The sequence below is a fragment of the Plutella xylostella genome, chromosome 5 (assembly GCF_932276165.1).
Source record: "Plutella xylostella chromosome 5, ilPluXylo3.1, whole genome shotgun sequence".
Classification (NCBI taxonomy): domain Eukaryota; kingdom Metazoa; phylum Arthropoda; class Insecta; order Lepidoptera; family Plutellidae; genus Plutella; species Plutella xylostella.
In genome coordinates, this window is record NC_063985.1 from 7,026,700 (window position 1) to 7,042,275 (window position 15,576).

At 39.7% G+C, this 15,576-nt stretch overlaps 1 protein-coding gene across 1 annotated transcript in view; it reads left to right on the top strand.

The window, feature by feature from the left end:
- The window catches only part of LOC105385945 (lachesin), a 66,155-nt gene that overhangs the window by 39,241 nt on the left and 11,338 nt on the right, over positions 1 to 15,576 (top strand). The window contains exon 2 of the mRNA XM_048633440.1: positions 11,498 to 11,601. Coding sequence (XP_048489397.1) covers positions 11,498 to 11,601 — 104 coding nt within the window. The remainder of the gene's footprint in view (positions 1 to 11,497; positions 11,602 to 15,576) is intronic.

Below are 15,576 nucleotides of genomic sequence, written 5' to 3' on the forward strand. Positions count from 1 at the left end.
TTAGTGCCCTGACTACTGAGCCGATGGTCCCGGGTTCGATTCCCGGCTGGGGCAGATATTTGTTTAAACACAGATATTTGTTCTCAGGTCTTGGATGTGCCCGTAAAATGGCAATAGGCTCGCCCCCTATTACATTGGGACTAACATAACACTCTGGCGAAAAGTGGGTGCAGCAATGCACCTCTGCCTACCCCGCAAGGGAGTACATTAGTACAAGGCGTGAGTGCGTGTGTGTGTGTGTGTGTGTGTATAACAATTAATGTTTAATATATAAATAAAAAATAAATAATAACTATACAGGATGTTCCAAAAAGGGAATACAAACACTTTTGCAAAATCCTGTATAATAACAAAATAGAGAAGTAAAGTCCATTAAACGAATAAGTTATTTTTAATCTTTAAAGATTCTCGCCGCAATTCAAGGGCCAATAAGACTCTTATCGATTCATTACATGATTAGGTGGAAGTAGGAAATAAAACAGAAATAAGAGCAAACATCAGCAGGCGAGTGGGCGAGGAGCAAGTTATTCAGCCGGCGACGGCGCCCGTAAGTAATTGCAGCGGCCGGCTTCTTGACGACTGTAAAATGATTGCGTGCCTCAAGTGGTTTCCGATAAAAAGCGCGGACCTCGACTACTAGCCAAGTTAAATAACTCAACAACTTTTAAAGTAAACGAGGGAACGATACTTTAAAAGCAAAAGTTAAGAATAGATTTGTATTTGTCGACAGATAAAGTGGTAAAAGCGTAAAAAGTTATGTTAAAATGTACATTTCAGCCAGCGCTTTATTTGCTACAGAGGAAAGAGTTGGATGTGGATGTTTAAAGTTGTTGAGCGTAGCCACTTTTATTTTTACAATAGAAGTAAGTTAGCATCAATTTATACTCGGCGCATGAATACAGGGCATGTGTCGCCGCGTTACCCGCGCGGTAATGTATTCAAATATGTATCACGCCGCCGCCCGCCCGCGCCGCCCGCGCCGCCCGCCCCGCGCCTCTCACACTTATTTTATTTCAAAAGCGTGAGGTCGCAGTCAGTGGCTTCATTTTTTTGTGATGTGTAAGAAATTGTGACGACGCGCGATGTACCGGTGTATCTTTTATGCCGACTAGAGGTGTTGTTCGTGAATATCGCTATGCTCAACTAGAGTTCTTGTACGGTACACGTATCCATCACGTGTCGGTGTCGGATCGTGTCTACTCAAGCTTCGAGACGTGAGGCTTGCATCTCGTCTAATGAATCAAGCGTTGCGTTCGCGCAAGTTTAGTAAGAAAAATAGTGCAACATCTATTCGGGAGACAGTGCGTCCTCGCCGGGAGCCGGAACGGATATTGATGACTCGTCTGCGAGGAATACAAATGCATCACCAGTGTTCAAACCGTGCTTACACCATCCTTTGTACTGACACCAAACATTAAACTTCATACCGGCACGATGGCCACTTTATAAAACGTCTATCGAAACTTTCTAAATTGCACGTGTTCGGAAAAATATGTCTTGAGAAACTCCGCTATCGAACCACACACTGCCTCGTGAAACAATAACGTGATTGTAAATCTTGTTGTTATGTCTGTTGTTTTTAACCGACTACAGTAAAGTAAAAACTCGATGGTCTTGTATTTTGCCAGGGTGTTTGTCATAGAGTTGCCGTTGGCACGTCAATGTGCCCAATATCAAGAACATGTTACAATAAACTTACCTAAGACCTACTCCGGAATGTAATAATGTAATTAACCAAAATTTAGTTTTAGAAACGACTTTTCTACTTTCTATATTTAGTAATAGGTAGTCATGAGAACTTCACTAATAATATTTACACCCTGTATATGTGCTGATGCTGAGTGCTACGGCAAAGTGACAATACGATCATCGATCAAAAAATCCACCTATTGACGTTCCATATTTTATGGCAATGGAACTTATTCATTGCTCGTGGCTCTCGTGAGTGTAATAAGATAATTTAATGTTTCATTCGTTTTAGATTATTACGATTTATTTTGTATAGTATAATAGTCGGATCTTAATTTTAACAAATTTTTAAGTTCATAATTATTTTCATATTTTTACCGTGAAACATAATTATTATATTCTTAATGAAGAAATTGGCTACCTTCGATAATATACTGTATATTAGTGGGCAGCTAACCGGAACCACCGAGTACGAGCGATAGAAAAATTAAATAACGCAAAAAGAGGATGTCTTCAGGCAGTGGGGGTGGGGTGGTTCCTAGAAAGCCAGTTTCCTTTAGTGGAAACAGATAACGATCCGCCGCCGACGTCGGAATACGTAACTGCATTCACTAAGCATAGATCTACTGTATATCTACTAACTGCAAGTTCGCCCATCAAAGGTACCCAACAAAACAGACATTTTCTTTTCGAAGAATATGGAAGCGCGTCGTCTGTTATCTTGTTAGACTTGAGTTTCGTTTCGTTCGACTGGATGCAGGACGCTGGATGCGACGTTGCATTACTGCTAGGCACAATAAGTGATGTTCCATTTACTCCAGACGACACTAAATAAAAGCTACGTAAAGTACCGATCACTCTTCGGAGGACTTAAGTTGGTTTTTCTTATATTATCTGATAATATAATTCCAGGGTCTCAGCGCTAGAAATAACTGGGGTTGGAACCGGTCAGATCCCAGTCAGCAGAGATAACGTGTTGGCAATAAGGTTGTTTTTGATCGGTTCAGCGCAGTCGGACTGAGCAGTGAGCGCGCGGGCGACGCCTGGGGGTCACTCCTGCTTTTGAAATACGAAATTTTAGAGAGCGCTGCTGCGCTCACCATGACTCCTTCTTTTTGCAGTAGACGGACCGATAGCATCACAGCTCTCGTTGATTCGTATTTGGGAAAGTAGAGTAACCCTTCTGCACCGCACCGTTTCTAATGTTACGTTACGATCTTTGCTGCCACCGGAATGTTAATTCGGTTTACTAGTACTAGTACGTTGTTTTTTTACTGTTTTCATTCAAGTTTTTGCGTTTACTTCTGGAAGTAGATACTATGGAATTAAAAAGTATAAACCTAATAATTTTATTGTAAATTTATTTAAATCAAAAATAAAACATTTATGAAAAGAAAACTATTAATTTGAAACACTATTTTGTGATTAATTAAAAAACGAACCCTTTTTTGGAGCACAACGCCTTCAGGCTCACATCAGCTCGCGTTATGAGCTAAGTCGGCAGGTGAGCGCCGCCACCGCTGCCGCCGCCGCCGCCGCCGCCGCCACGCCACGTGAGCTGCATCAGGATCACACGAGATGCAATCGCGAGCCGGAGCCTTGTCTCAGCTAGTTCATGACTCGTTTGCTCACCGAGAATTGCAAATATACCGTTCAATCTGATAAATCAGAGCTCTATCCGGTAATTTTCGCAAAAGTTTAGTCCACGTTTATTTTTACAACCTACCTTGCTTGTACTAACGATTCGAATTGAGATTCTTTGAATCGCTAAATGTTTGGGTATAGTCACATTGTTTTTGTTATGAGCTTGGATATTGAAATACTAAATATTATTGTCGCATTCCGAGAATTTCGTACTCTAAGAGCGGTTACAAAATGCAATTGATAATTCCACTGACGACAAACATAAGATACTATAGGTTTTCGCGCAAGCTTCGCATCGCCTTTAAGGGGTGTGAGTGTGTCGTAGGAATTCCAGAATAAAAAGTATCCTATAAAATATAGACACTAAAGCAGTTCAGTCATGAGTTTGATAGTAAAACTATACACCATACTATGAATTTCTAAGTGTAGGATAATGTAAGCCATCAGAACGTGCATCAATGCATTTCACTCTTCAGCATCACAGACGTTTCATAAACTTTAGAGAATCGGCAAATACCGGCCACTTATATCTCCATAGATATAAATTTAACAGCTCATCGACAATCAAATTAAGAGAACATAACATGGCTATAAAAACACAAAGTAAGCATAAACCTTTTACCTTATAAGGGATAGAGTTAACAAGCTTATACAATTTCCTGAACTCCCGGTCGCAACGATCAGCAAATTCTAATCATAACATATTCCAGCCCCTTGTTATTGTCTCACCGACTATCGGGGGTGGCCACGGAGGGGACGGGGAGGGGGTGAGGGGCCCCTCGGGGGGGTAGTTTGGGCTCGGGTGCGTGAAATGCAACGGGGAACAGCGGGAGCGAGCGTGACCTGCATCCAGCACCCATTGATATGTTGCCGTGAGCCTCTGACTTGGCCAAAATCGGTTTTTAATGAAATTGCTGATGATGATGTATTTCATATGTTGGTATGTGTGTGGCTTATAGATTTGAGAGTCACCCTGTATTAATAACCTTGATGTTAAGTTGTAATAAATTATAACGATCATTTCATACATAAATTATCTACCAATCACGGCAGAGTTCTAGATAGATAAGTAGGTAGGCAATAAATAAAATGTGTACTTACATTTTTCTGAAGATATGAAGGAAACCAGTTGTAATAATGTTAACATACCTAGCAATACTTACTATGAAATATACTTTTAATTTAACAACCCTTCATCATTAAAAGTTAAAGTGTAGTTGGCAAACCTTGTGGTGACATCCTGTGACTAGGTTGTGCGATGTAGGGTGACGCCGGCAGTAACTGTAAACAAGTTGTTTCCGTAACCCCTACATATGTCGAGGTGCCGTCGTGCTCGTATCTATCGACACGTGAAGAGCACTGGCCATGCCTGAATACAAAGTTATCTCCCTGTTGTCACAGTTGCACTATACGGAAAATATTTTATTTTGTATCCGTGTCATGGGCATCGGAAAATATGATGCGAAGCTGATTCTGAAATATGATGCGAAGTAGAATATCTGCTTTATCTACATAAGTATTGATAGGACTTAGGTATTTTCACATATTAGTTTTCAATTTAAAAAGGCAATACTGAACCGAAAATCAAGGATCACCACAAAATATAGTCACCAATTAAATCTTATGTAATGAAAAAAAAAAAAAAACACGCACTCACGCCTTGTACTAATGTACTCCCTTGCGGGGTAGGCAGAGGTGCATTGCTGCACCCACTTTTCGCCAGAGTGTTATGTTAGTCCCAATGTAATAGGGGGCGGGCCTATTGCCATTTTACGGGCACATCCAAGACCCGAGAACAAATATCTGTGTTTAAACAAATATCTGCCCCAGCCGGGAATCGAACCCGGGACCATCGGCTCAGTAGTCAGGGTCACTAACCACTACGCCATTCGGTCGTCTTATGTAATGAAGAGATTTAAAAACAAAACTAACTAGTGTAATCTTAATTTTTGAAACCGCGTATGTGTACTTAAATTAAAAAATGTTTCTTGTACTTACTAAAAAAAAATAACTTGCTAATACCTACCAGTAAAGGATAGGATTAAATAACAAAATAGAAGTGGTAGTACATACCTAATTGGTGGCATCCCGCGAGGTAATGGCGCTGGCGCATGCTCGCTCGCGGCCGGCTCCGCCGCACACGGACCCTCTAATGGCCGAATTACCATTTCAACTTAGGAAAGGCACGATATGTAGTGGAGGTACAGTTTGTCTATAGCGTATAGGTACACGGATTGATTTAACATTTTTATGAAACTTAAAATACTTATGTTTATGTTAGCTTAGTATTTTTTTTTTAAAGTTATTGAATCAATGTCACATAATAAATAGGACTTTTTTTATTTGGTTCGTATCAAAAAACTAAGAAAGAGATAAAGTTCTACGAAAGTTTTACAATATGTAAAGGCAGTAAGTACGTAAACAAAATACTTTACTTTTCCTATAGTGCGCGTAATTGAGGTAAGTTACCTGCTCAGCCGCCTTGTGAATATGCAGAGTCAGCTCCCAATATTGAGCCACTCGGCACCACGCGCTAATCATTCAAATTACACATCAATTTCAATAGATATAGTTATTATTTCTTATAATTATGAAATAATGCGTTATTCAAATAAAAGTAAAACTAGTGTACAGTTTGATTTAGTTATTCAATTTGATGAGTTTCAAGGGATTTTTAACATAAGATTTAATCCAAAAGTAGGACAGAACGTAATCTAGTCGCTAGCGTGGCGGCGAATGAAGACATATCGGTATTCAAAGAGTTTTTCCGAGGTGTCACAATTTGTCGGCGGCGCGCGGTGCATTGTGCCCACTGACACTCTGAAAGGCGTCGAGAGCCGCCGCTCGGCACTCCTCCACAAAAGGCTTACAGACGCGCGCACCAGAACATTTTAATGAGGCAACAAGTCTATGCGATTTCATCGTGTGTGCCGTAATGACAAATAACCTGACGAGTCCTTCACCACGCCGCGCCGTACAGAAACAGCAATGCATCACACGCGCATTTATCCACAAACACATCGCGAAACAAAAGATAACTTCACAAATTACTCGGCATAAGTTACTGAAACGGAGCAACTCTGAATAAGGAAACGCGGGCCAATTTTCATCAATGCAAATCACGTTGTCGACTCGTCAACCCAATTACCAAGAAGTGAATTTAAATAAAGATAAGTATCGCCCTCGAGAAGACAATGCTAATAGGAGGTGGAGGCGCGATAATGGCCGGGACCGGCGCCGCTCACCGCGACGTCCTTTTAATTAGATCTCTCGACTTACGCGCCAGGCGCCGTGAGCCACGAAACACTTGCTCAATTTGTGATTATCCCCGGTGGAAAGTTTATTATACAAGGCGTTGATTTTCTTTAATTAAGCTCAGGTGTTTTGAAACATTGTTATGAGGTTGCAGGTTAAAGCTCCTTTAAAGTATTTACGTAATATAACGATAAATGTTCTGCTGAAAATAAACATGCTTAAAAATATACATAGGTCAAAATAAGGAAAACGTGTTGAAAGAAACACATTGAATGCATGTTAGTTGGTTGTAAGAGCAGCGGTGACCGGTGACAGCGGTCGGGAGTGATAAGAGGGGCGTGGAGGGGCGGGCGGCTGCCGTCCAAGTTGTGCCGTCAGCGGCGGCGGCGGCGGCGGCGGCGGCGCGGCGCGACCCGGCGGAACACCAAACAACCACATTTCACTCACAAAATAGTTTTTGTATGTTTGTTCATTTGAAAGTTCTATCTACGTATTTACATAACTATTGCTATTTTTGCATCTAGTCAAATCATTTACAGAGAATGTGATTGTCAATTACTGCAAATAAACTAAATACATAATAATAAACAAATAATTTAAAATAAATAAAAACCGACTTCATAAATCTCTGAATATTTAGAAATCGGGTTTGTACTACTGTCAATCAAAAACAAAATACATTGTGTTGTGCAGCTGTAGCGGCCCTTCCTAACCAAGCTTATTGAAATATAATATGCGTAAGAAACAAACAAGAATCTTTTTTGGTGAATCCGTCCGTCCACTAAAAGATATGTTACTTTATTTCTATTTTCTCCATTCACTTCGGGTTTATGTATCTCGAATAGTCACGTCCGAGTCCCGGCCGCGGAGGGTGAAGCATACAAATAAGTGAAAGTCCGAGAGCGGCCACACACCCGCCGCCGAGAACTTCTTTATCTGCGGATCTCTTAAAAAGAATTTTGATCATACACGAGAATATTACTGGCAACATCTGCGCTAAGGGACCGAATACTACCTACATAATAATCTACATAAATATATATACGCTAATATTAGTTTACATGACTTGAAGTATACACGATACATGATAGATCCGATGTTACGTAGGGGTATTGGATATCATAGTAAATGCGACCAAAAATTAAAATGCACAGACCTCGGCTGTGCTGTATTAAGAAAAATAAAAGTGTCACTAGCCGCCGCATCGAGTCTTCAATTAGCCACTCGCTTTATTTTCCCTTTTTTCAAGAACTCTCAAGATTTTTCGCTTCAGCAAAACGTTTATAAGTAGTATCACAGACGCCAATAATAATGGGATGGTATTTGTTTCTTAGTAAATAAAATAAATCTATTGAATTACGCACCATGTTTACGGAGTGGCAGTAACAAATTGTATTTAGATCCAGCGCTCGGTAATCGAATCAACTTGTTACATTGGTTTTTTGGGAAACAAAAGCTCGTGTGAGTGCGGTGTACAAGTATGTATGTAGGTACCTGCGTTGTATTCAGTGTGTCCTGCCCGCGCGGCCACAATCAATCACATGGCGCGACGGTTGGCAGGGCCACTCTGACTTTAGGAATACGATTTCTATGTAGTTAGAGTATGTAACTAAATATCTATAATTTATAGAAAATAGTTATGCTCACGGCTGCGGGGTGTTAACGGGTTACTCTAGCTTTACAAAAACGATATTTCATGTCCATCCAGATGTAATCCTGGAGCGATAGCTTGCATTGAACGTACTTTCCCATGCCCATGACATGGCAGCTTTCCAAAATAGACCTTATAAAATACCTTTCATAAAGCTAAAGTGACCCTCGTAGCAAGGAGCGACCGCGACGTGTCGCCGGCGGCTGCGGTCGCCGCGGCTGATTACTTCCGAGTGACCGCCCCTGATTTGCATAAGGGCCAGCTATAATACGAAATTATTCTCGAGTTAGGACGGCCACCAAAGCGGTCCCATTCATTTATTAGTTTGGAATATTTAGTCGACCTAATCCGGAATTGTAAATTGTAGTTCGAATTGAATGCGTATCGACAGTTGAAATCGTAATTTCGTATATTTGCTTCACTTTTTAAACCTTACTTTTTTGAGTCGAGGAAGCAAATGCGATAGTCTGTGCAAAACAAAGTCTCCTTTTATCAAGCTTAATCCTATTGTGCAGAACGGCAATATCCATTTTCTATACCGATGTATGTAGGGTAGCTATTACATAATGGCTTCATCTTAGTGAACAATAAAATGGGAAGTAGGTACATATGTATGATGTCGTCGAGCAAGAGCTGAAGTCTTGCTGCTCGGTGACAAAGGGATTACTCGGCATCCCCCCCCCCCCTCTCCCCTGCGCCGTCTGTGGTTTCTTAATTAACCTCTAAATACCGTGCGCGCCGCGCTGTCGAAGATTATTGTCTACGTAACCCTTGTTAATTTAAATGTTCCCCTATTATTGAAACAAATAATACCAAAAGCTTTGAACTTGACGATGTTGGTGGATTTGCTCGATTGTAATATTCGATGTTTACTTAAGAAAGACCACTGCCTAATTTTTTTGTTAGTTACCTCCTACGTAACGTTTCTGAACCCTCCCCTTATAAAAAAAAATATGTCAGTTTACGGATATCTCTTCAATAATTAGTAGGTAATCCAAATAGATACCAAAAATTAATTAAATCACGTTTATAATCATTACAGATGCACATCTTTTAAGAAACAACATGGGAACTATTAAGGGCGACTGCTTTATTCCGATCTATTTTGCTTTTCTTCAAACATTAAGCTCCAATGCTTATGCATATCCAACCCTTGCTCTAATCGATCGGTTCATTGGTTGAAATGTATAGACAGACGGATAGAGTGCGTATAATATGTTATATGTGTGTGATTTACATGAGTTGAGTCAGGCGAGGGCAGCGGGGTAGAAAATGGAGCACCGTGCTTAGAGCTAATACGATCAGGTGAGCAAACACAAAACATGCACAGCTTTCATCTTCAGTCGGGTATCTTTTGTGCTTTGCTTGCTTCTGTTTCCGTATGTGATCACAGATTCGTATGTGTATGCGCGTATGATCGCCTGATATATTGCGACGTAACACAATTTCTTTATCCGCGAAGCGTAAGTATGGAACTTATTTGATAGAACATACATGCTACCTTTAAGTGGTACTTATTGCGAATGGAGTAAACATAGGTACTTACTATACGTTCTTATGACCTCATTGAATTGCTCAACTCGGTGAGGCTTGTATCAGAGCGGTAGAGAATACGATATTATTAGGTCACATTTTAATTTTCGCCATTAATAACATACAATAATCCACCCTTGTTAACGCGTAGTTATATTTCAGTTTCACAGGCAAAGTGTGAAGCTTTAATCAGTATTAATTAAGTTTCTGTTTGAATAGTAATTAAAATGTGTTTCGACGTAAACTATTTTTGTAGTAAATTAAATAGTCATGATTACGTCGGCTTGGATTCAATGTTTGTGTTTTGCCGAATGCCTTAATTGAGTTGTACGTTCACGCAAAATGGTTTTAAAACAAACACGCCTGGTACCATCAATGTACGGGGCAAATTGATACACTCGAGTCACTTGTAGGCAAATACACGAACAAGCGAACTATCGGCACTGAGCAAGTTTATTCTCTAAACAGTCGGCAGCTCCCCGCGCCGCCGCCGCCGCCGCCGCCGCCGCCGCCGCCGCGCCGCCCGCCGAGCCACTCTCTGCATGACAAATGTGTATTCAGTCAACCCCGAGACAACTCATCCGACTGCTCATAGTTTGCTTCCCTCGTAGCTTGCTGCATTTTAAATCTTTTTGTCGTCACCGCAATGCATATTATTTGTTTACTTTCGATATTCATATATGGGTACTGTAAGTACCTATGTTGTAACGCCGTACAACTTATCGTACTGTTAGATAATACAATTTGCCTCGCAGCGAAAAGGGAGACTTATTGAACCTCTTATCTGTTCAGTCTACATAAAATGTAAGAACCTTAGAGGAAAGCGTAGAGCGTCAATTTGGCAAGTCGAAGACAAACGCATTTAAAATGGGCAGAGTAGAGCAGCAGCCATCTATCTTTGAACTTGATAAACGACGACATTATTCCTTATCGCCCACTCAATTTGTTTAAAAGCGTTCTGCTTTGATAATTTGAGAATTATAAATCGTATTCTTTCATAAATATAATTGTGTTAATTGCAATACTTTAATGAAAATTTAAGCCAAGTTAAAAAATAATACTAAAATGTGAATGGTAACATTTAAAAAATATTATTACAGGCATTATACGTTAGAATATTTTTCCTCCATCATTCTTAACCTTTTGTACTTGACTCCCGTGGACAGAGTGTATTAGGCGCAGGCTTAGCCTAGTGTGGGAGTTAACTCCTAGTATTTTGAACTCTCTGTAACCACAATTTATGTCATTTCTTTAACTTTACAAACTATGTACTTATTACTTAAGTAATTTACATATCTTCGTGTAAATATTGGTAGCAATTCTGAAGACTGAAATTTTAATTTAAGTTCTGTCAATACTTCAATTTGGAATATTCAATGCCACTGGCAATCATAAAGTAGTTTTTCTCACAAAAACTTTTTGTCATTGGTAAACTTAGATATACAAGAAACGCTATCATCTTCAGTTCCTAAGGCGGTTTTTCAGCATGGAATTTCATCACGCATGCAGGATTGTACCTACGCCATTTTCCCGCGTCTTGCGTACATATTCCACGCATTACAATTAATACCTGTATGAACGCTTGCGGGAATATTCCGCGTGTGTGATCAAATCCGCATGCTGTTAAAACAGCCTAAGTGATAAAAGATCTACGTACATAATTTGTATAGATATGTATATGTATACATACATATAGTAATATAATACATGTTTGTGTTGTTGCAGTGGTGGAGGAGCCGGAGTTCACGGACGTGATCCAGAACGTGACGGTGCCGGCGGGCCGCAGCGTCAAGCTCGCGTGCTCCGTCAAGAACCTCGGCTCTTACAAGGTACCTACCATTTATTTATTTATTTTTATTTGGAAAACCAACCAGCAAAATACAAAAATTAGTTACATAGGGGTTAATATGACATTTCATTTATTTATTTATTTAAACTGGAACACCAGCAGCTTATACAACTAACATTTTAAAACAGATATTAAAAAAAAAATCATTATAGAAGCCAATTAAAGGTGTACACAACATTCGTAAATTATCTAAGACAACTTAAAATAAAAATTTATATAAAATTAACAATTTTTTAACTTAACTAAAATATATAAAAAGGTTTTTTTAAGTACTTAGTACAAGACTAAGACATTTCAAGCGAATAACAGGTTTTCACATTTTTCTATTCTATTCTATTCTATTCTCTGTGGGGGTGTAAGTACCTGCACCTGGCTCTCTCGAATGGAACCTTTGTGCATATCCCCAAGGTCTAAACTGCCTTCCTAAGCTTGGACCATTTCCCACCACGCTGGTCCAATGCGGGTTGGTGGGTTCACATATCTCGATTGATGTGCTAAATCTAGATATGCAGGTTTCCTCACGATGTTTTCCTTCACCGTAAGAGCGATGGTATACATTGTACTTAAATTCAGAAAAGAACTCATTGGTACATGTCAGCGCCGGGATTCGAACCCGCATCTCTTGATTGAGAAGCGGGCGCTCACCCGACTGAGCTACCACCGCACCCCATTTTTCTAATTTAGGGCACTTAATTTTAACTAAGATGAAACAGTAACTTAATGACTAACATGAGAGAACTATTTAAAGAAATTAACATCCTTACAGTTCCATGTCAGTTCATTTTTTCCAATTTAATGTATGTACGAAAGAATATTTCAACTTTTGATACAATTGGCAGTAATCATGACATTAATACTAGGAACAAGCATAAGCTGGCTTTTCCAGCGATGCGTCTGGCGAAAGTTAATAAATCGTTTTTAGGGTACTGTATTAGATTTTATAATAAGCTTCCAACAGAAGTTGCTCAAATGCCAGAGAATAAGTTTAAGTGTTACATTAAAGAGAAACTCTGTAAAAAAGCTTATTATAAAATTGATGATTACTTAGAGGACGTTAATGCATGGCTGTGATAAGTAGTTAGCTCTGCTCATATTATTATAATAATCATTATTAAGCTTATAAGTACCTATTGTATACCAACTAGTTTTAAGTCTTTTTTTTGAAAAGATGGCTCAGGAGTTTCTTGCCTCCGTTCTTCTCCTTAGACAGAAAGAGCCCCCCCTTATCCGAACGGAGAGTAATTTGTAAAAATTGACGTTCATCAGAAAATTTTATATTTGTACGATGAATAAAAAATTTTGACTTTGACTTTGACTTTGACCATCCTGACACTATACTGCATTCAGCATTACTTGGCGCTAAAGGTAGACTATCTTTGTGTGTTTAACTTTTGAGCCAAGTAAGAATGAATGCAGTATACCTCCCCTTCAGCCGTCTGTGGCCTCTACACGGGTTCCACATATCCCAGCGCTGTATTTATGAGAATCGCGATGTAGTGACGTTTATCTACGCTGATAGCAATTCCGTGTAGCGGCAGCAGCTGTAAACTGCTTTCATTCTTACTTGGCACAAAAGGTAATCAATCTTTGTGTGTCTATTTATTTAAAATTATTTAAAAACTGTTTTTTTTTTTTAAAGAATAAGTTATTTGTTAAACAACCAATGAAATACTGATAAAAGTATTTAATTCTTTTTAACATTCTATTATCTTAATGGATATCGAAACGTCGAACGCTGCAGCAGATCTACCTACATATAATATAAATAAATAAACAATAATTAAACAAAACGATTCACGTGACAGCAAACCAAAAGGCTCGTTATAAATAAAGTAAAAGTCAACACGCCCAGAGAGCATTATGTATTCACACAAGCCGTAACTCGGTGCAAGGTGTCTGAGGAGAGAATCACGGCAGTAATACGTCCACCCTCGCTCCTCGCTCCTGTTCGCTCCTGTTCGCTCCGCTCCGGCGACGGAACTCGACAATATGCGCCGCGCGCCGAGAGGAAGCATAAAATAAGAATTTTATCATTTGATTTAGATCGTCCCGCCGTAATAAAGTGTCCATATAAATGGAGGAGGATATGATTTACCACTGTTACCCTGAGTTTACACCTACGTATACACTATACTATTCAAAAACATAACACGTCCCCTGAAAAATCAGCCTTATGTCGCGGACTTGAGATGTGAAATCGTGTAACGCACAAATTAAGTTTGCATTCTTTTCGATAGCGAACACTTTTAAGCGATGAGTGTCAAAGGGGTACAATCCATTGAGTGCAATCCATAGATAGAGTTATCTCTGAAAACCTGGAAAGGCTATTTAAGATTCTATAAATCAGATGAATAGAGAAAAGTGTGAATTGTCAGGTACATTGAATTCCATAAAATTTAATCAAATATATTTATTTTAATGTCGCGATTTAAAGTATTATACTTTTATATTTTCACTAACGTATAAAAGCAGTAGCTGTTCTTCGTATAAAGTCATGTAACTTCTTCTATTTTCCCAAAGTATATAAACAATATGATCCCTCAGTACTATTATTAAGATGAATCTAAGACAGCACAAGTCGGACAGTAATAACGACCGCCGACACTCGTCGGCTAAACGACACCGATAGAGCAACTTGATTCGTCCGCAGGGTGGCACTAAGTCACGTCCAAATACCATGTAATAACACTAACTTATAATGTGAAGTTGCTCAAATCTTATTGGCAGGTTATAGGGGCTATTTTCGGTCGAAGTAAGGGCATGAATAAATTGGTAGTGAGTAGTTTAGGTTGTGACGTCACCCCGTGACCGCCGGCCGATAAGCCGCAAGTGCCGCAAGGTGCCGCCGGCGCCGGTCGCCGGGGGCAGGGGGCGGGGGGCGCGGGGGGGACTGTCTCCGCAGCTCCGGCTACAGTAACAGCCACTAATCTGACTTCATTTGTGACATGAATTGAATATCCGTTACGACTGAAAATTACAGGAACTACTGAGTATTTTTATCAACTTCAACTCGTATTTAAAAAGATTTTACAATGTTAAGAATCTTGTCTTGTGTTTATAAACGTAATAAAAGCGTCGATATTGTTCTTCCTGCTGAAATATAGGCTTAGTGCTGGGAGCCATCACGGGCCCCGCGTATTGACAACAAGGAGCGGATTTTCTCGAGGCGCCCGCCTGTGCCATTAGTTTCCAGTCGTTGCTTAAAAAGATTCGCCGTGAGTCTTTTACTAGAAATATCGATTTAAATGTTAACGTTTTCTCACAAAATAAAAACAAATGAGTGGTATTTAAATTACTTTATGAACTATTTACTTATTGACCTATCGTATCTATGTGTTCAGAATTTTCATATTATGTCGATATGAAGCAATTATATGAACACAACATAGATATTCAGTAGTTGTAGTAGAGTGGTTAGAGTTAAAATAGTACTGCCACTATGCTGAATGTAGCAGCCATTAATTTCATTACACATCTGGGTCACTTGGCTACATGACCACTGCAAGACACATTTTGGCACACCGACCCGAGTGTGACAGTCTGAAAATAGACTCATGTTTCAAGAATTACGTAAGAAATTAACTTGTTTACAATGTTATGTCGCCCACTTGTAGTAGTCGGAGACCGGCCCGAGTTGTGTCGAACGTTAATGCAATGTCGGTGAAATGAGCAAAATCGTGTGCGAAAGACGGCTTAGCTCTCGCCGACTAAAAGCCCACTTAGAGATCTCTTCACCTACGGATTTGCGGAAAGGGCTCTTCAAGGTTTTACGAAAACGTTTGGGCAATAAGTTGTATTAGTTGCCGATGCGGAGAGTGCTTTGATATAGATAGTACATTAGATACGATAGGTAGTACTGATCACGGGATATTTTATGGCATTGGACGTCTACATTTTTGCATGTATGTGAGATATGAGATAATAATCGTGGCTGTACTCAGCACAGCTCGGACAG